Source organism: Plectropomus leopardus, chromosome 11, assembly GCF_026936395.1.
Source record: "Plectropomus leopardus strain MGB_pleo_1.0 chromosome 11, ASM2693639v1, whole genome shotgun sequence".
In the NCBI taxonomy this organism is placed as follows: domain Eukaryota; kingdom Metazoa; phylum Chordata; class Actinopteri; order Perciformes; family Serranidae; genus Plectropomus; species Plectropomus leopardus.
The window spans coordinates 32,713,510-32,736,062 of NC_142186.1; the positions used below are offsets into that span (position 1 = coordinate 32,713,510).

Here is a 22,553-nt window from a genome sequence, read left to right on the forward strand (position 1 = left end):
AGTATTATATTCCACATCGTGACCTTTTAGGTTCACCAGCATGACATCATTCTCTTACCACACTGTCCCAACAATGATAGTCTCGCTCTCTGACAAAGTGCCAGCTGTGCTGAAACGGCCCTGCTTCATTGTCACCCATTCAAACTGCAGAGTAGGACCAAATGTGAAAATGAGCGTGTTGTCCAAATCAGTTGAGTCTGGTAGAGCTAAGCTGCATTTTCTGCAGTTTTATTAGCCGGCACATAACTGACTGTTTAGCATCTGGATGAACCTTGACGTTAACCCTTCTAAACCTGAGCAAATTGTTTTTGTTTTTTTTTTTTAAATATGGGGAAAAAGGGCATTGGCCAACTTGGCAAGAAATGTTCCACAAGTTGTGAATAAGAAAAAAGTAAAAGATGACAAAGAAAATAACCTGAAAAACTGTTTTAAAAAGGGGTGAATAATTATTAGAAAGGTATTTTTAAAAAAAAAAAACAAGGGGAACATGTCAATAAAACTGTATATATGATTGTTGTATTAACTTTTTTTTTTTTTAATTTATTTATTTATATATATATTATTTTAAGGTATTTTTCTGGTCTCTTTTACTAATTTCTTACTATTTTTAGGGCCATGTGTTGTACGTTGCTCTTTGCCTTCTCTCCATGATTTCTTAAAGAAATCAAACTGATGTGCACAGGTTTTGAAGGTTTAAGCTTGCTTACTCTTCACTTCTCAGCTATAAAAGTAGGAATTGTTAGCACACAAACTTCATAAATTGAGAAACAGTCCAAGCTTACTTGTGGGAGGTATCTTCTGGACTTGTTGACTGATGCAAATGATGCTAACAAGCAATTTCCTGACCAGCTGAAGGACAGATGATGAAACTCCTAACTTTAAAAGATCGTCACAAAGATTTATATCATCATTCATCATCCGTATTACATGAAAGACGAGCATGCTTTTAGTTACTGCTTGCAGTTAACAGTTTTTAGCTTGAGCAACTCATGTGGAACATTATTGAAATACGAGCTGCCTAGTAAGCCAGTAGTTCCAGATAATCATAATGTGTAGTGTTTATAGTTTATATGATATAGTACATAAATGCACAGTATCATATGTAGAACTGAGAATTGCTTAAAAAACTGTGATTATATAATTGGTCACACCAAATAAAATCAAAGATTTGTGTGTCTCGGCCAAAAAAGTTGCACATGACTCTATAAAGACTACAACATCCAACAAACATGTATCTTCTGCATCTGCATGAAAGTTTGTAATCATTGATGCAAGTTAGCCAGTTGGCACATAAACAGCTCAATCCAGTGCTGAAAGAATAAAGCGTGTTTACCGAGCGACAGCTAACAACACAAACCACCAGGAAATGTTTTTGATGAAGAGCTCAATGGCGACAGAAAAACAGTTTTACCTCGTATAACAAGTTTGTTTTATTCTCACTCCCTCTTGACTTTAGCTCTGCCAATCACAGTGACTTCATTCGCTGACGGGCTCCGACATCTGGAAAAAAAAAGCTGACTAGCACAGACAAGGGCCGGGACAAAATACAAAGTCAAGGGTGACCGATGCTCACCGACAGCTTAACATTGGTGTGTCAGGGCCTGTAAAGCGATACCAATACCACAGAGAACATAATTTTTGTTTCTACTTTATTCAATACTGATAATATGAGTGGCTGCATTAAGTTGCTTAAAATGCAGACGCCACCGGTGTGTAGTATACCACACTGACGTTTTGTTAACATCTCAGGACACTATACTGCCATCTCTGTTAAAAAAAAAGCACTCAGCTTCCCAACACCTCCACAATTTTTCTCGATCTTGATACAAAAAGGATTGAACACAGGTATTGTTAGCTTGGAGAAGTTTTGTACTACTTATTGATTTATTTTCGTCTATAACAATACCCAGCTCTAATCATGCATATTTACAGAATCAATAATCATTTTAATCTGACACTGTATGCATTGTTTACATTTTCACCCCTTCTTATCAATGACCGAGCTTGCACAGTCTTGAGTGGGCAATTTCGTATTTCATTATTCACTGTTCTGTGGGTAATTAGAGCAAATACAATGAAGTTGTATTTAACTGAATAGGTCAATCTACATGTGTCTATTAAAGTCACACATGAGCAGCAGAAATAGCTTGAGCACAAACTAAAATTCTAGTATCATTCAGTTGAGAATTTCTCAGATAAGTTGAAAGTTTTGATCATGAGTTGAAGCTAAATCATTGTGATTTCCCTTCAACAAATGTCCCATGGCCTTGTGAAAATCTACAGGAAACCATTCTGCTATGCTTTACTGATCTGCACCACATGTTTGTTTTCACATTTGCCTCTGCTCTACAGTTAATAAACCACCCATTTTCTTGACTTGACCCATTTATCCTCTGTGGAAATGCCAGAGACTTTTTCGCAGCTCGCAGAATGCCCGGTGAAGGAAAGTTCTTATTAAAATTCAACCTGAAAATATTCCTTTTAATATCACATCACTTATCCCTGGAATCAGCACATGGACTGCTTTGATGTCTTGGCTTCTTTCACACTGTTTCTTTTTTCTCATCAGGAGATTATTCTAGTCTGGCAAGTGAGGAGACGATGGAAAATAACCACAATCCCGGTTCTGAGAGCACTGGCTTGGCCTATATCAATATTGATGGAAATTTAGCCTGCTTCCTTTGTCTACAATGCTTCAGGGAATTTTACTGTAGCCCAGTAAGCTTACTTAGGCAATACCTTTGGGTGGGTAGGCCTGTGTATTCTATGAACAAAGAACAACAATGAACGGCTATGCAGTGCTGTGAGGAGAGGGGTGCCTCATGTAGTTTAGTCTGTGTGTTGGTTTGTGTGTTCATGTTGGAAAGGCCTCTGCCTCTGCCTGCTCGGACAGGGAAAGGAATAAATGTTTCTTGATCATCATGCTATTCCTTTTTTCTGTCTTTAATACCGACATGAAGGAACTTTCATTTGCTTTTAGTGATCACACAAAGTGTAATTGAGGCTTATAAATTTAATCCAGCTCTTGCTGCAGTCTCATGCTAATGTCTTTGTGTTTGCATGTTTTGTTTTTCTCCCTTTTTTTTTTTTTTAAACTGCGTGTCACTGCAGGAATGTTGAGTGGATGCAGGCAGTATTGATGTGCATTGTGGTGTGGTTGTCTTATGTGGGTGGTGTGTGCTTAACTGTTCTGGCTCACAGCAGACTGCTCTCATAACATCAGATACTCCTGCTCAGCCATTTACATTTGCTTCAGGCCTCGGCTCTCGAGCCTGTTGTTTGCCCAGCACTAATACTTATGCGATTAAAAAAAATTGTCCACACTGTGATAGCGAGAAGAGATTGCAAGGTGAGATCTCGTTTCAATAAAACACAGTTAATTGTAGCAGTTATCAGAGGTGAGGGTGAAATGTTGATTATAATGTGTTTTTTTTGGAGATAAGTCCTATTTTTTTCAACCAGGGACCTGAGTAACAATTCATTCTGTAAATGACTGCAATATATTTTTCTAATCTTGTCATGTGAACATCTGCCCACAGTCCTCTCTGTGCTCCCACTACAACACATAGTTGAAGAAACTAGGTCAAGGAAAGTAACTTATTTTGACAGTAAGTCTTGGATTATGCAATTGCTTTTTGTTTCAGGATATTTTATGAGATTATTTGCCAAAATGTAAACCATTGTAGGTGCGTGCCACTCAAAGTATGGCCCTTAGTTATTGACTACAAATTTGCACTTAGAGATTTATAACACGGTGACACTTTAGCACTGCATATTAAATCCTGATGTGTGTTATTGACACAATCAGGAAAGTTGGCACATTCAGTGTCAAAGATGCCTGGGGGAATATTGCTCTCTTGGTGCTGACGCCTGCATGGGTGTGTGTTTGTGTGCGCTTGTGCCTTAACCTATTTCTTTTTTCTTTCCCAAACCACAGCAGAAAGGTCCAAGTTGCAAGTTCGTAGTTCCAGTGCCATCCGGCGGACATCTTCCCTGGACGCCATCACGGGGCCATACCTCACCGGCCAGTGGCCTCGGGACTCCCATGGACCCTACCCCTCCTGTATGAAAGACAAAGCCACACAGGTTCGTCCCATACAGAAAAACATCACTATATTGAAGGGCTGTGTATTGGTAAGAATCTGGCGATCCGATTTGTATCATGATACAGGGATTACAACTCAGTGTATGGCAATAATTGAAGAGAGGTAATATATTGTGGTATTTTAAAAAATCTGATTTTAGTTGAACTGTCAATGCTAGCGGTGCACCCTTAATGACTGTTTTGTAGGTCCATCTGCTTTGTGTTTATGCTAGTGATAAGTTGGAGTGTAGGCATGAAATGGCTGATGATGACGGAGATTATTTTGGTCAGTAGTTAGATCATGATCTGGCTCTTTGGAGCAGTTGCTGTTTCTTTTCGGGATAATGGGCTTTCAGTCCGCTAGCTCTGTTAGCAGCTGTTGCTGATAGTTTCATGGAGAAAGAAGTGTGGGTGCAGCCAGGAGAGGAGTCGGTAGGAGTGGGTCCTGTGATTGGGAGAGTTTCACAGAGGATCACTTCCTCCAAGATTTAAGGATGTCCACGGCCGCATTCCAGTATCTCTGCTGGTGCCTCACGACAACACTGTCAGGGTATTTAGATTACTTGTCCCTATCAGAGAGCGTCAGGGAGTCGGACTTGATTGGCTGGCGACTGGAGTTGCCCATTGTAGCCGCCCTATGTACTTTCAACGGAAGTACGACGTGCAATAGACCAAGGCTGAAAAACACACATTCATTCTGATATGACTGTTCTTAAAGCGGCTGCATCACAATCAGAAATTAGGATCAGCAACACTTGATCCCTGAAGGGAAATTGCGGTTTGTTTTGTCGCCCTGATGCCAAGATAGAGAATTATCGCAAGTACCAGCACAAGTACATAGAAATATAACATCTGAAATACAAACACAATAATAGTAAACAATTAGCATAGTATGTAAATATTTAGAATAAAGTTTGTATAGCATGCTGAGCATGTAAGTGTGTAAAAATCTAAGTGTAAGAAATCTGTGCATGGTTAGTAATTGGATACTTATGGGATTTAGGACCACACATAAAAGTGGCCAAGATTTGATTGCATAATATCTGATTTCTGTGTCAACACTATTAAAAAAAATGGCTTTTTATTTAATGTAGCCTAATTGATTGAGCTTTATATTGCACATTCAGTTTTTGGTTATCAATCAGTGAAGCACATTGCAACATCACAGGGAAAGAAAGAAAAGTTTGGAAAAGTAGAGTCAAATTGCTTAATCTGTATTCAGAGGGGGATGTGAGAGGGAAAAGCTCACTTCACAAAAAGACTAGGCTAAAGTTTGTTTAATAATCATGTGCTGGAAGAGTTTTACTCCAATATCATTTGCACTGAGTTATTTTAAAGTTTGACATAGCAAGAATACCTTAATATATTGTAATATGGCCACATAGCCCACACTTTGGCTAGAGTGTCCGGTAATTCCCCAGATTCCACATTCACTTTTCATTTCTCCCAGCAAATTATGGTAGTTAGGACTTCCAAATAGTTGTTGGTTTCTTTCGTAGTGGCTGGTGAAGAAGACAAATTTACGAGACAGAGCCAAAGAGTTTGTTACTGTAATCTGTGGTTGGTGGTGGAGTCTGCTGCCAATAAAGGCTTACTGTCAATATTCTGAATTTCCCTCTCAGCACCACATTTTTAATACATTATAACACATCATAAGACCTATGCATGACTTTCACAGTGAGCCTCACCACAATATTCCTGGAAAGCAGCCCACATATGATCACCCACTTAATGTGCCATGTCACTGACAGCTAAATGCAGTTTTTCTCTTAGAGCTTCATTTTTGGGGGGGTTGTTGGTTTGGGGTGGGGTTTGTGTTATGAAAGAATATTGACTATGCATGATCATGACAAGGGCTGCTCCCTCTTTGCTAACAGAAGCCTTTCATGTGTCTGAATGAAGACCGCCAAGCCTAATTTACATGGGCTTCATCCCTTTAACCCCTCATTTGCCTCACATTTCTTTGTGTGTAGGCTGAGGAAGTGGTGAGAGGGCCTACAAGATCTCTTGAAGTGGTTGTATGCAGAGTAAATACCTCTTATTACAGGGTTCCCATGCAACCCAGGAGAGACTAAACAAGTACAGAAAATCAATTTGATAATTATCAGGTCTTATAATTGGGCATGTATGTGGGATCTAGAATTTTGGGATGTTTATAGGAATATAGATTGTTTTGAGGATACATGGACATTTCTTTGACTTTAGGACGAGTAAGGAGTACATTTCTCAGATCTTTGGACATTTCTAGGATTTTAGGACATTAGGGGCTTAGTTAGGACTATCTGGGAGTGCAGGGGATCCTCCACTTGCACTATTTGATAAATAAACTCTATTTTGATGTTGCTTTATGCACTCTGGCACCTTATGTACACTAGAAGTTCATAAACAACTCCCAGCATAAATCACTGTATTTTTATTTTGGATCAGAAAATTGTGGGGTGGGGGCACCTGCACCCTATCTGGGGCCAGATTTGTCCCGTGGGTCGTAAGTTACTGTATGAGCATTACTGTTGTAGACCTACTGTGTTTTGGCACATTGTCATATTTGCCTGTGCTGCAAATTAACATGGCCTTGACTGTGTTTCCCAGCCATTATCAGCAAAGATCTGATTGAAGGCTGACCAAAAATGAAAATACAGTTTAAGAGATTTATCTGTCAGAGCTGTGGAAACTGGAGATGAAAAACATTTGTTGATGTTGTAATGATGTGGGAGTGTATGACACACTTGACAATCCTTGAACGATTAAATGCACAAACTCCCCCAAGGATAGTGAGAGACCACTTCCTGTTAGAGAGCTATGCCTGGCCCCAGCTCTTTCTATAAGACAACAACAGCAGAGAGCAGCAGACAAAAGGTCCCTGGCCTCTTTTGTTGTGCATTGCACAAGTTCAAGACAGCCTCTCCTTTGAGCTGTTATGTAGCCTTGCATGGAGGTGAAGCTGTTTGCACCTGTCCCCCAGGCTATGGCTGAGTCGAGGAGAAATCCCACTGCTTACCACCTGGCCCTCGTGGCTGCACTGCCTGCCTGCCTTTTGTGTGGGAGCTGAGGAGCAGAGGGCCCATACATATGCTAATCACTGTTCCGGGATAGGTCTGTGTGCCCTGGGCCCTGTGGATACAGAACACAGAGAACGTCTGTATGAAGATTAGGGCCCTGACACACCAAGCCGACCTCAAAGAACTAGAACCGACAAAGGCAGACTGATCAAACAGTTTGCGTTGCCTTATGTCTTCTGTTAAAAGTTGCACTTGAACGCAACACAAAGACTACAGCCGATGGCCAGCTGACCACTGACACGCATGTCTTTTCTGCGCCTGCGTGAGAGGAAATTATAAATCATCAGTCTGAATTTAACCTGAAAAACATAGCATAAAGACAGACTTTAACTGTATCATTATAGAACCGAAGTATGAAATGGGAATATGCCTGAAAAATTTGGATCAGACACTGTAAACTTTAGCCCTTTTTACACAGAGATTTTGCAATAGCGGCCTTACGAAGTCCCGTTATTATGCTTCCTTTGCTTTTTCTTCTCTCCCTCTGCTTGGATGGTAAGGAGCTCCTGGACCTCTTTGTCTCACTGATTTGCAGACATTTTCAGTTGCCGTTCGGTTGCAGTTCTTCTTATATTATTTATATTTCCCGGCGGTAGGTTTCAGGCATACTGGCTGTCCTTTTTACACAGACATCGATTGAGTGCTGGTACTACTTCCACTGCCGGTTTACGCCTGGAACACACTGCCTGCGTGAGCAGCGCTTGTCAGGCACGTCTCAGCTGCTTGTCAGCCGCGGCACATCCTGAGAAATGGTGACTCGCCATTTCACGCTCAGCAGAAATAGTCAGTGAAAATAGTGTTTTGATAATTATACTCGCTCTATACTTTCGTGTATTACAGCTTCAATGTCTTTATCCGTCACAGAGATGAGGAAATGCAACTATGTCTGATTTACTTAAACTTTCCTGCTTCTGTTTCAAAATATATGTCTGACAAAGTCTGTCGACAGAATCCCATCAGTTGTTGACAGAATGTATTTTTTCGTGAAACATTTGCAGGACCGGGTTGTTGACACTTCAGAAGTTTGCACTACTTCATAAATGAGAGGAAAATGTACTTATAAATGAGGAAATATAGTAGTCATAGCAGCAGGCAGCCCTGCATAAGCATCACAGAAACAAAGCTGCCAGTGTGGACCCTGTGAGGTCGCTGTCACGCGCCGCTCGTGCATGCAGTGTGTCCCAGGCGTTAAAGGCAAATATCTGCGGGCTGCCATAGTCTAATTTGTCCCACCATAGTCTCAGTGGAGCTGGACTGTTGATTAAGAGCGGCATTAAAACACGGTTGGGTTATTTTTATTTTAGCGCGGTAGCGGCAGAGAGGAGAGGCCAAATGTCAGGCACATTAAAATTGAAACTAAACCGTTTATTCTGCTGGGACTAGAACTCCCTCTCACTTACAAAGATCTGCAAATATCTCTTGTCATCCATCGATCTGATCAGCTGTGAACGTATCAGCAGATCAATAATCCACCCCCTATCAGGATCTTAAGCTCGATGACCACAATTATTCCTAATTTTGTGCTGTATTACATGATACCTGCCATCACTGTGCGCTATTTTTGCTTCATATTAGCTTAATGTAAACTGATGTGTATGTTGAAGATTATCAGCTATGTGAATATTGATGAATGAATCAAGAACAAACAACAAAAATACCGTCTCAGGAACTTCTATCCATTTTCTGTAATGCTCAGTGGGTTTCAGATATGCACAAGATAACAGATGCACAAAACCAACTCACCAAATCAGAATGCATGTTCTCCTCATCTCTAAATCCCATCAAATGATAGCAGTGGCAGCTCTCTGCTCACATGTCTCGGCATGCAATCTAAACAAACCAGCACAAATTCCACTGCAGTTCCATTGAAGCCCAGTCATTATTTCCTGCTTTGGAACAGAGCTGGATTCTTGAGGATGTTGCCTGTATGTAACCCTTTGGGTGGGAATCATAATGGGAAGCAAGCTGCAGGCAGAGTTTTATCTGCACAGCATTGCATTATCAGGCACAACACCTGGCACACAAGTCTACAAAGCACACAACTCAGGCCGGAAGTTCAAGAGCGAGCATGATAAAAGAGCCTCTGAGGTAAATAAATGTGGGTGTTCTAGTTAGCAGACAATTTGTTCGGGGGAGCTGTGTCAATCAAGAAAGATAGCCCGCAGTATTTTTAACTGTCTTATTTAACTATGTATATGTGGGTGGAAATTGGGACTAGAATTGCAAACTGAGATATACACCATAAAGAAAACTGTGACCCCTACCTTGACATCTGTAGCAGGTTAACATCTCTAAAGTTATTAGCTTCCCTGAGACGTAAAACACAAGAATAATTAGCATATCTTTTTCAAAACGGGTGCGTAGGAGGACACAGTTTTGTATATAACTTGGTAAAGAAGAAATTTTTCTGTAACTAGACTTTTGGTAGAAAAATCTGTTAGGTGTAGTTACTGAAATTATGCAAAAAATGTATTTATTTTGCAAGCGAGGCTCTGTGCAGTGTCTGCAAAGTGAGAAAATTTAAAACGAAACCACAGATTAATGTAATAAAAGTCCCTTGTGTAAAATATTGAGTGTGAGAAAATGGATTTATGAATCCACAAGCCAATGTTTGCTTAAATGTCGCCTCAAATGCAAACAGCTATAGTACTAGCTGCAGGCATAATTCTCGCCTCAGTTTCCCTCATAACTGTTGACTTTTTTTGTGTACTGAAAGTTGCTGTCATCACTTTTAACAGTAAGCACACATTTTTGCCACATGTCAGTTAAAAAACAGTTAATTTGAATAAAGGCTGAATAAGGCAAAAGAAAGAACAAAAATACCTCTTGTCACAATGTTCGATATTAATTTAAAACATGTCCAGTAACACCACTCTGCTGTCAGATTAACAGTGAACTAAGAATACTACCATTTTTCTTTAGATTCTCAAAAAGATTTGTTTCCCTCAAGGCCTTTATTAGTATATAAAGTCATATAAGTGCAGTAAGTTACAGATACAATAGGAAAAGTACGACATACTCCCACGTTTCAACAAACATCCCCTCTGTATCATTCAGCAGACAGAATAAACAAATAAGTACAAGTACACATGAAAAGATAAAATAAAATATATTATTAAAGTTCAACAGACAAAAACATAAACATATACTTTTGCTTTTTTAAAAAAGACATAATAAATAATTATAAAAAATGAGTTAGAAAATTACAAAAAATAAAATATATATAATAAGGGGTCAATATTACAAGACTGCAATTTCAAAGCTGTTCATTTTTTTTTATACATGTTAAAAATGGTGGCTATATAGCATACATTTGTGCTTTTTATATTGACCAGTATTGCGCAGCCATATGAAAACCTGCAAATATCAATCACTGCTAGATTAAAGCATTTCACATTTCATGGGGTTACAAGCAGTGAGTAGCATTCCCTACTTGACGTCATTGAACATCTGTGAGAACTTAGTTTTTCCTCAACGGCTAAGTCCACAACTCCATAAAGCCTGTGTGCCCTTTTACAGCAATCTGCATTTTGTATGAAGAGATTAAGCTTCAGCATCAAGTCCCTCAATGTCTGGCAGAGGCATCAAACAGCACAAGCCATTCCATAGGCCATGCACAAAATGTTAATGCTAAAGGCTAGCTACACATCTGCCATCCAACGTGGCCAAGCACAGTGGTCCCTTTTATGAGAGCACAAGCACCCATTTAATTCGCTGTCCTTTTCTGGGGGGAGCCAGTGCCAGCAATCCAACGCAAACGGCTTCACGGGTGTTCCTCATTATTCACAGTGTGATATTCCATATCATAGGGCAAGGCTTGTGCGTTAGCTGGAGAGCCATAGAGGATTTTCTGTCTGTGTGGGGTCAGGCATAAGGCAGTGTGAAGACACTGACATTTAAGATGTTTCGTACGACTGTTCTGACCAAAAAAAACGTCAGATGTTTGAGGATTTGTTTGAGCACCAGAGGCTCTGTTGATATGCATAATCAGGAGGAAGTATGTGGTTTGAGACGAGCGTATGAAGCATCCTCAGTTCGTTTCTGTTTTTTGCATATATTTACATAACTTAACCGTTTCCTTGTTTGTGCAGTAGAGGTCTAAAAGACATGTTTAGTGAAACAGAACTGCCTCTGTGCTCTCTGGTAGAGAATGTTTTGTATATCAAATGTTTTTTTTACTGGTTTACTAATGACACAAAATTTCACTGTGGACTTAAGGACCTGGCAACAGTTGTGTTCTGCCAAATCACAGCAGTGTATTTAGGCAAAAAAGTTATAAAGGTGAAAAGTTTGAAACTCCCAGGAGTGAAACTAGCACACGCTGCTAGTAAAGTCCTTGTAAATGTCACCTGTGTCTGACAGGGCAGGTGTATTATTTGGTAGCCCTGTAATTATTTTCTCGAGCTATCTGTGGCTCGTTAAGTGGCTGGTGGTTTTCAGAATGTGAGTCGGTTTATCCCTGTCACAGATGTATTTATCTTAACCTGGCTCACTAATGGAAGCAATCAAACATGCTATGAGTTTTGTTTTTCCTGTTGAATGTAGTTCTTTCCTCGGGGATGGTATCTCATGACTGTTTTTCTCATTTTCATTGATTCCAGATTTTCGGCTTTACTTTTTGAGCACACAGCGCTCATTACTGCCTTCACCCACATCTTTTTCAACAGCTTATCCAAACATTATACTTTTTTAGGTATTTAGTTGATGCTCACATCTGGAGTGACTTCACAATGAGGTGGCACATCAGCTATTCAGTGTCTTGATTAAGGACATTTCATCAGTTTTTAGGAGAGGTTTTTGTTTAAGTGCTAACGCTCCAACGCAAGTTCATATTTACTTAAAATTCATGTATATCTGATACGTTGGCAAAAATGTGTGCACGTAACATGTAACTTTGAATAACTATAATTTGAAAGGAATACTTTATACACCCACAAAATATATCAAATTACATGAGTTAGTCATGTTACCTTTAATTCATGAAGGAAACTTGCTGGGACCATGTTTAACACCTGCACAACTATATCAAAACATCCTTTTACAAATTCTCACAAAGCTTCTGCGGCACAATCCTGGTCTTATTTATCCAGTATCATGTTCAGTACCGCAAGAGTGGTGTGAGAGTTTTTAAATGGATGTCTTGATATAGTTTTGCTGTTTTAAATGTGGACCCCAATCAGTAAATCCACGTCTTGGAGAAAATTATTTATTTTATAATATTTTTGTAAATAAAGGATATTTAATAAGACACTTGACTCTTGATGAGCATATATTCAGTGAGACTAAACAAGGACTTCCATCGGTGACTTTCCGGTGATTTGATCTCTGTAAACATCAGGCCGCCCTGCTGCATAAACAAATCTCAGAAAATGCAGCTTACTTAATCTCAGGCTTTAAGGACGATGTACTGTATTCTGTTTAGATATGTTTGCATCTGCACACAATCGTAACTTGTGTTTAGGTTCTTGTGCAGGGGAACATCATACTTATCTTTGTCTGCCTATGCAACATAAGATGTGCTATTTGCTGCTTACAGTTCTGTACAGTACCTCTGGAGCATGTGTCAATAACACGAGTTGTGTATGTGTGTGTGAGTTCGAGGAAATGATACAGAGTTGTGCAACATGTGGTTATGTGTTTGCATGTATTTCTGTGTTTCAGACTCCAGGTCTCTGGATTGATGAGGGAGCAGAACAAGGAAGTCCTCACCAGCGGTCAGCGTCATGGGGCAGCGCAGACCACCTCAAAGAGGTAGATTCACCTGTCTTAACTTTGGTTCACCCAAGTCAACAAACACCACAGACATTGGATTTAAACAGTTGAGTTGTGTCAGCAGTCTGTATGACAATAAACTAGGCCAGACTGGCTTAAAGCATTCACACAGCCAGTTCAAAGAGCATGTTTTTGTCATTTTTGAGGTTCATTCCATTTATTTAAATTGTGTTTTATTTGTCAGGTTCTGAGGTTAGCCTAAATATTATGCTCCTTAACATTGGTTTCCACTCCTGTCTATCTGCTGGGCCTGGTGGCCAACCAACTGACCACATGGAGCTATTAGGTCTCCAACTCTTGAGACCACAGTCTAAATTTAACCTCCTTCTCCCCTCTGTTTCCCACTCAACTGCACACTCACATCTCGTTATGGCCTGTTGTTTTTGAGAGATGGTGCAGGAGCTCCGCAGGGGTGATGCAGCCATATTGTTCCCTCTTTAGATTGCACTTACTGAACTCACTCAGAGTAACTCATGTTACTGAAAAGCCTTTCAGATGTGCCTGCAACACAACAGAAATTCATATTTTCCTGTTTCGGGCACAAGACATCTGTGTGTCATCCATATTTAGTTCCAAAATATTAATCATACACAGATGTCTTGGGTTTTTGTAAGTATCCGCCAGAAAAAAACACCCACAAAAACCCTCTTTTACAAACCCACAAGGACACTTTCAAGAATCTATGTCAAGCAGGCAGACGTAAATACCAACACTCAGAACTGCATTCTACAAATAATTTAATTTTATGACCAAAAAAAGATTGTGTAAATAAAGTTGACAAAATACAGGAATGGAAGAGGCTGCGCCTTTACTGCTGACCATGTGTCAGCTGGCCAAGCTACAGTCACACTTCTGATAACTGTTGGCACTATAAAGTTACAAGTCTGGATGCTCCAGAATTAGATTTTACTCACATTTCTATTAAATTGTTGAGACAAGAAATAAATGTTTTTATTGTTTTATTGCTAATAGAATTTGACATTGAGTGGATGTGAATTACTGGTCGTCACGTTCCATCGGACCTGTGCCAAAAGCTGTAAAGGGGAGACAGGAAGAGACACTTTTTAAAGGAGCAGCTTGTAAGATTTAGGAGGATTAATTCATGTGTTAGAGGCATCATGATACGGATAATTATTCCTCTCTCACGTTTAATTTCTACAATCTGGCTTCACTTCACCACCTCACCATCTGTGTTGCCAATTTCAAAGTTTTCAAAATGTTCCCTCCCATCAAGTTTGTCCTTTCAGATCACACCTTTTGTTTGGAAGTGACACATGCCCCTTTCAAGGCCTTGTTTTGTGCGTATGCAAGGTTTATAAATGAGACCCCAGGTGATTTAAACCGGTAAAAACACTGAATAAAGCAGTTCCGCGTTACAAATCAAGTTTTTCTCTAACGCTGTTCGGCTCGTCACAGCCAGGCCGCTAGCCCTGCTAACTTATGATCCAGACGTTCAGGAGTTTTTTTTACCTCTTTCTCTCCAAAACAAGCAGACTCAGAGATTTTGAACTAGTCATAACACTAAATAAAGCAGTGTCAGTTTAAAAAAAAATATGTTTTGCTGATGCTGCTTACTACATTGGCCAATGCACAAACACAAATGCCCCCATCTACAGCCAGTGTTTGTTTTGTCCATTCTGGGCTACTGCAGAAACATGGCGGAGCAACATGGCGTATTCCTTGGATGAGGAGCCGTTCCCTATGTAGATATAAACAAGTCATTGTAAGGTAACAAAAAATAAAGATTCTCATTTTTCACTAAAGAAAACATGCTTATTCATATGTCTCATGTCTGCCAGTATATATCCCCCTAAATCCTACACACTAGACCTTTAGTACACACGAGAGATTTGCTATACCTGTTTCCTGGCTATGGACTCATGGCTGTGAGATCTTTTGAAATCCAATTGCTACAATCAGATTTCATACTTCACACTCAAGTGTTAATGAAGACATACACTGACTATTTTAACTTCCTTGAGTCAGTCCCAGAGCCTTGGCCTGTTTAATCAATAGCACAGCGCACAGCCAGGAAAACCTCTCTTTCTTATCCTCTGAGATTACATCGGGATTGCCTGGACTTGTCATTATCGACCCTGCGGTCACTCAATGAATGCAGTGAACTGTACTCAATCTCTCTAACCTCTGCGATTACATGTGTGGGAGGACATCTACGAAAAGAGCAAGTCTCTTTGTTGACTATGTTGCCAGGATTACAAGATCAGCACTGAAGACCACACCTTTGTCTGCATAGTACAACTGCGACTGTTAGGCTCACAAAGGGTATCCTGTTTTTAGGCTGATACTGGGCCAGATGCAGAAACACCCATTGACCTAAGTTGTTTCATCATCAGACATGCATGCCACTGTTTTAAACTGCAACAGGACTCCAGTCGATCTTTGTGGGTGCACAAAGTAGCACGTATTTTTGTGTATTATTGTTGTAAGTCATGTAAGAGAAGGTACTCTCCCAGCTGTCTTTAAAATGATAAGAAAATAACTGACAAATAAAGCAATATTTGTTTTAATGTAGGTTTGTGGCAAGGTTTGTCTATAGGTTTATTTCTAAGCCTAAAGACAAGTATATGGGAATAAAGTTGTAATGGTTATTCAACAACTTTAATAATCATTTAACCGTAATGTATCCAAAAATAAGGCCTTAAATTGTAATAAAATGTCTTAAATCAGTATTTCAAAAACCTCTAAAAAATCTATGAAATGGGAAGTAGGATTTTATGATTTTATTTTCTGGTGTTGCATTGTAAAATTCCATAGAAACTGCTTCTTTTATTTTTTTTATTGACTAAATGACTCTTAACATCACACAGATCAAAATAGTTGAACCAACAAAATATATATTTTTGTTTTCTTTGTCTCCCATATGGGACAAAAAGTCATGTTTTATTTTACAATAATGGACAAATTGGCCTTATTAAGTGATGTCAGTTCTTTTTTTGTTAATTGTGAAATAAACCTTAAATTTAATTCTGAGTGGCATTGAAAAGTTAAATTCACTTTGACAGAAATATTGCCTTCAGAACTCGATCATAATCTATCATTTGCTGACGTGAAGTTACTTTTCTTCCAGCAGATTGCTAAACTGAGACTGCAGCTGCAGCGCAGCAAACAAGTCAGCCGGCAGAGCAAAGACAGAGAGCAGAGCTCTCTGCAGCTGCAGCAACAGGCACAGCATGGCACTGCATGCCAAGCACAGGTGAGTTATTCATGTCAGTGTTCATGCCTTACCAAACTGAGTCACCGGCACGCTCTGTTCAGGTGAAAACATTAACTAACTTTGACTTTGGTGATGCAAGATTTTACCCTGGCAGCAGGGACATGATAAGGTAGCTTAGCAGCAGAGCAAAAAAACATACAAATGAAACAGACGGTGAGCAAACCATATCACAGCTGCAGAAGATAAGGGGACTGAATATGAATAAACCAGGGTGAAGCAAGGGGGCTCTCTGCATTACTCAGTTAATGGCATCAAATTAAAAATCAGGGTTTCTTTTTTTCATTTTCCACATTGGTTTAAGTTTGATAATAAAGTTTTAACTTAATAGCATGTGGTAGTTATGTTGTCACTATCTTAAGAGTACGTTTAGAGGTGTATGGTTTCAAACCTGGAAAAGTAATGAAATTTGCAAATAGCTATTTCCAGGGCTGGAAAAGTTTTGGAAAACTAAATATAGCCTGATAGTTTTGAAAGGGTCATGGAATTTTGTATCACAGACCTGCATAACAACCCATGATGTGTTTGAGGACTGTTGGAAATTTGAACCTTCAATGATAATTTCTGTTTTTACTGTTTCTGGCTGTGATAAATGGTGTGTTTTTTTAAAATTTATTTTTAATGTTTTTGGAGTGTTGTCAATTAAAAAATGAAAAGAAAAATCTAATTTTTTGTTCTTGAAAGGAAAAAGTAAAGGCCTTTTTTTTAAGAAAACATGCATTCTAAACTCATGTTTTCTTTTAAAAATGGAAGTAAGATAAATACAAAATACATCAATTTAAAGTTGAATGCACACCCCCAAGCCAAAATAGGAAAACTTATATGCCTCTCCAGTGCCTCAAAAATTATTTGACATACTTCCTCCTTTTTTTACCATCCCCTCCCTGTCATTAAAAACTGCCCCTAAGTTATATTTAAATATTCACTTCTATTCCTGTTCTGAATTTATTTTTAAAATAAATATGTATTTAAAAGGCTATTATACAATTCTGTAAAAGACCTGATAAGGAGTAACGATGGTTGCTTCAGAGAATGTATGGTCTGCAAAATTTTCTTCAAAGTCATGGAAATTTGTTGGTAAAAATGTGTATGAACCCTGCTTATAAATGTAGTAGTTTCTTCAGACTTTTGTATAGGCCATATTTGATCACAATCTAAGTTTATGATGTTTTATGTTGCACTGCATTTGAGGAGGGGGTTTAGTTAATGAGTCCATTCTGACCAGTTGTGTCAAAAGAGGAGAGGAGAAGGGGGGATGTGTCCGGGCATGTTCTGTCCTCCTCTTGTTTGCAGTTCATTCATTAACAGATGCCCAGCAACAGAACACATCAACCACTGTGAGAAAATGACCATAAACAGTGATATGCTATGCGCCATACCCACATGTTGTAGATCTCAATCATGGCTGTGTTTTCGTTCCCAGTGACATTTAATCCCACTTCAGTAACATGTATTTAAACTGCAACACCCATTAAATATCTCATGAAACTGGATCAGCGACAATTCAATACCGCAGGCAGATTTTGGCGTCACAGCCTGTAAGACATATGCAGTGTTATGTATTTCATTGCACAACTGCCCGAGATTTTTGATGTTTTATTATATTATTTTAATTGGTACATATTTTTTCACTTATTTTTATTTTGTCTGTCTTTTTAGTACAAGGGAAGTCCAGCCTTGTCAACGATCCCTGTGCCAAAATCCCTCATATGCAGGGTGCCGAGCAGCGTTGAGGGCATCAGCCACGAGCTAGAAAATGTGTTTATCAGAGAGGACTGGGAGCAGGGGATACAGGTAGGGACACACCAGCAATGGGTCAAGTGTTTTTTTCAAGTGCTTGTTGAACTGAAAATGTGTGAGATTAGTTTGTTCTATATCTGAACTCACCTGACACTACCTTTACTCAATTCAGTCTTATCATCCTTTGTCCCAGTTAGGTTAAATGGCACATTCAGGTCACATCGAACAGACTGCAAATACAAGCAGCCAAGTGGGAAAAAAATCATTTAGAGTGGCTTCAAATTGTAACTATGAGAAGGAATTTCTGACAGCTAAAATATCTCTGTGTTGGTGAAAAGAGCTGCACCTTTGTCAACAAAACAGTGCCAAAATAAATGCTAATTGTATTAGTGAAATGCAATCAATGCCAGACTGCAGGAATATGTCGTTTTTTTCACCACATTCAGAAAAACGCCATACTACCATTGCTCTCTTTAATGCGTCCAGTGTAAAGTAATTAACGTAAATTAAAGTAATTATCCATGAAACCTTCCATGTAATATAAGGTCGATTTTCTGTAGCTTTTGATTTAAAATAGTCAGGGTCCGAAATTAACAGTAGATTTTCCGTTTGGCAAGTAAATCTCTTGCAGGTGAGTGTTTGTACCAAAATAATTATGGGAGAGTCTCTACGCTGAGAGTCATTGCCATGTTATGGTGTCATTTAGGGGTGCCGGGCTCTGCTGCTCCTCTGCTGTCTGTGTCCCACACACACACGCACACACGCGCGCTGGTGAGGCGACACCTGACAGTCAGTGGTGCTCCTCGTTCTTACCGTATGGGACATCAGCTACTTATTCAGGTTATGAAACATAAACACAGAGGCCCCTCAGTTTGAATCATGACGGCAAACTGTCTTTCAAAAACAAGGAAATGTATCATCATTTTGTCTTGTTAAAAAAAAACATGCTTGGCTGGTAGATTTTTTTAATCTACATCCCACTTTGGCCAGTGAGTCAAAAATAGCTGCACACAACTACTGCTTTTAAATGAAGCAGCATACATGGGCAGCATAGGGCGTTCAGCTGTCACTCAGAGTGCCAGTACGTACTGTGGTTTCGTTACTAACAGCTCTGAAAGTAGAGCGTGGCAGTTTAAAGCTACGGTGAATACTTTTTTTCCTGTCTGCCTGTGATACTTAAATTGACATTTAGAGTAAAGTATATCATCTAGCTGTGATTGTGTTTTAAGTTGTGGATGGTCATAGAAACTCATCGTCATGGGTCCTTTAAAAGCAATAGGAAAGTTTTGATACAATGATATTGATGCAGATGTTGTAAAATGTATAATAATAGTAATAAAGTTTATATATATATAAACAAACAGTCAGCAGGTTCCTGTGTGAGGATCTCAGGTGGTGAACTGGTTGGTACGGAAACAGCAGTTCGTATACATGTTCTTAGGCAAGGCCGTGAAGGGCTTTAAAAGTAATGGGTAAAATCTGGAAATCAATCCTAAAACAAATTGGCAGCCTGTGTAAATTCAATAAATTTGGAGAAATGTGTTCCCTTTCACTGAACTTAGTAAGAAGTCTCACTGCTGTATTTTGCACAATTTAAAGTCTATGACTTAATTTCTGATTTATACCTGTTAAACGATAGGTGTGTCTTGCACCTCACACTGGGCAACAGTCATGAACACTTGCTAAATCTGTGAGATTGTTTACATCAATAATAATTGGTAATGAAGTAGTGAAGCAGGCCTACTGTATATGCTCACTCTGGATCGGTATGAAAAAAAATATTCTCTTTCGTCCCCCTCAACGTCAGTCAAGCTTTCTATACAATATGAATCTCTATAGTCAAAACAGATTTTCATACTATGCTTAAAATTTTAAATAACACACGCATACAAACAGACAGCTTTTTAAAGTCACTTGCAGCATTGTGCATCACACTGTGAGACAGTTACACACATATATTCTCACTACCACCAAACTAAATTGCTTAGAGGCGAGGGCACACGTAAATTTGACTGATGCGGGGCAGTGAACCTTGGCAGGTCTGTAAAACTCCCTCTAACAAAGTCACAGGCGCACGCGCCAAACACACACACACACACACACAGAGTTAAACACACATACAAACATAAGCACCGCTACAGATTTACAGTCTGATGTGCACCAAGCCCTTTTTTTCCTGCTCTCCCGTTTGAATCAGTTGTGCCAAAGCAGAGCACGCTGCACATCCCACTGTTCATCCACTGAAAAGTATTACCATCTGGTGTGGCGTTTGCTTCTCCAATCGCCCTTTAAACAGACAGACAAACACGCCAGAGGCTTCTCAGTTTCCAACACTTTTAGATTCAGGATAATTTAGCTGATGCTCTTGACCCAGAGTGACGTCATCCAGCAAGTCGCACAGGAGCACTTCATCAGTTCAGGGTTTTACAAGGACACATCGCCTGTTATGGGTGATTGAATGTCACCTTTGAGTTATGGTTCTCCATCACTCGTGACATTTTGGGATCCATGTATATTAACACATGACCTCTCACCACCTCCTCTGCACTCTGACCTCCTCACAGGCCATGGATGTGGTAGATGGCCGCCGCGCCCCCTTCCCTACGCGCCATGAAGGCAGCAGCAGTGGGGACACACGTGACACAGACACACAGGCTCCTTCAAGTGGTGAGTCCAGCCCTTCGCCCCGCCCCCGCAGCTCTGACCACGTCCACTCTGCTGATGGAAGCCCGTGCTCTGCAGAGGAAATCGACAAAGGTGTGCCTTTTTTTTATTTTGTAAAGCCTTAATTTGCTTCAAATGAAAGTAAATCTTTCGGTCAGAGAGAAGTGAACTTACTAGACTCCTTTAGCTCACTCTTCATCTCTGCTAGAGGCTACGTTAAGCTTTGTTTGTAGATGGCACAGAGGTGTTTATGCTCAATTCTTTGTTGCAGTATGCTCCAAACTGCCAGGGAGCGGGAAAAATATAACCAGGGCCATGGTGCTCAATTCAAAAGTGGTGATTAAGTAATTTTCTGGGGCGCAAACCTTGCTCCTGGGACACTATGGCAAATATAAACCAAGCTTTAGTTTCTACTACTGTAGCACAACACACCTGAATCTCTGTCCTAACTGCCAGGTTGAGTTGCATTGTGGGTAATGTGGGTACTAGGTTTTTACAAGACAGAATGCACTGAATTAAAAAAAAGTATCTCTGATTCTGCTGCATCAGTTTGATCTTTTTTTTTACTGTCCAACATGAGTCAGATAAAGTTAGTGGACTGCAGTGCTAAGTCCATGGAGTTTTCTTGTAAGACATAACAATATACTCAGTGAGTTTTATTGATTTTATTGCTATGCAGAGCTGCAACTTGCACTTATTTCAGTTTTGACTATTTTATTGCTAAATTGCTACTTGAGTGCATGTCAAAATGGTCCCTTAAGTACCTTAGACAGTTCTTTGGTCTTAAAAAACATTCAGAACACTGTTTTTTATTTAAATGATCATTTCATACTTTCATATAGATTGTATTTTATTCAGGCACTGTGGCAGCTTGTGTTGCATGAAGCACTGCATAGATTAAAATGTGCAGAAATCTTTTCTACCAGGTTGGACCCATCTATGTTTCCAGCAGCTTGTCGAGATTAAGCCAGGTGGAGAGGTGGTTATCCTGCATTACATGACACAGGGTTCCCAAGGTCGTGGAAAACTGGAACAGTCATGGAATTTTACAGTCACATTTTGCAGGCATTGAAAAGTCATGGAATTAGTAAAAATGATTTAAAATGTTTTGGAAAAGTAATGAAATTGTGTTTTGTGATATGGTTTGTTATAGTTATCTGTTGTGGATAACCTCCCACGTAATGTAACATAACAGCAAATTTATTTTCTGTGGCTGACGATGTAATGTAGCTGTAATATGTGTCAACTTGTGACAAGATTTTATTTTATGATTTATTATTTTATTTACCATCATATACATTTCATTTTCTCCTTGCGTTCCTTCATGTATGCAAGCTGGCTCAAGTTATGTTTGAATAGATCTTGATTTGGATGCGTTGGGAGAAATGCAAGTGGGGCAAAAAAAAAAAAATTATGAATTATTGAAAGGTCATGGAAAAGTTTTGAAATCTTGTCTGTGGAAATGTGGGCACCCTAATGACTCGATTGGCTTTTTTTTTTTTTGATTGACAAAAAAATGAATTTTATTCATAAACAATGTTTATTTTCCATGAAGTTGGTTACTGAAAACAGTACTGATTTAGTATCAGTACAAAAACTTCTACTGAAAATTTATAGTGAGACACAGCCCTAATCACAGTATACTGCAGCTCTTAAGAATCAATAACCAAAGTTGTTTTTGTTCCCTCTATGTTGTACTCTTTATTGTATATTTCCAGACAGTGTGTGCAGTTCTCCTCTCCCCAAGTTCGCCACATCTCCCAAACCCAACAACAGCTACATGTTCAAGCGGGAACCTCCAGAGGGCTGTGAGAGGGTCAAAGTGTTTGAAGAGATGGTGTAAGTACTTCTTCTTATTTTCCATTTTACAATCTGTTTGTGTTACTAAGTACACCCTCATATTTGACTCATTTGTGCTTCTGTCTGCTGTGTGAGCACTGAAAGTACTGATCATTAAAAGAGAAACAATACTGTACTGTTTCATGGACTCTGAGATCCTGTT

The 22,553-nt window shown here is 39.4% G+C and overlaps 1 protein-coding gene across 4 annotated transcripts in view; it reads left to right on the top strand.

The window, feature by feature from the left end:
- glcci1b (glucocorticoid induced 1b) overlaps positions 1-22,553 on the top strand; it is a 68,137-nt gene that overhangs the window by 5,857 nt on the left and 39,727 nt on the right. For 2 of the 4 annotated variants that reach the window (XM_088084660.1, XM_042489500.2), the window contains exons 3-8: positions 3,938-4,086; positions 12,805-12,894; positions 16,004-16,129; positions 17,807-17,941; positions 20,452-20,644; positions 22,270-22,390. In XM_088084660.1, the coding sequence (XP_087940786.1) occupies positions 3,938-4,086; positions 12,805-12,894; positions 16,004-16,129; positions 17,807-17,941; positions 20,452-20,644; positions 22,270-22,390 (814 nt within the window). The remainder of the gene's footprint in view (positions 1-3,937; positions 4,087-12,804; positions 12,895-16,003; positions 16,130-17,806; positions 17,942-20,451; positions 20,645-22,269; positions 22,391-22,553) is intronic. The other 2 variants (XM_042489501.2, XM_042489502.2) reach the window with 2 other exon arrangements.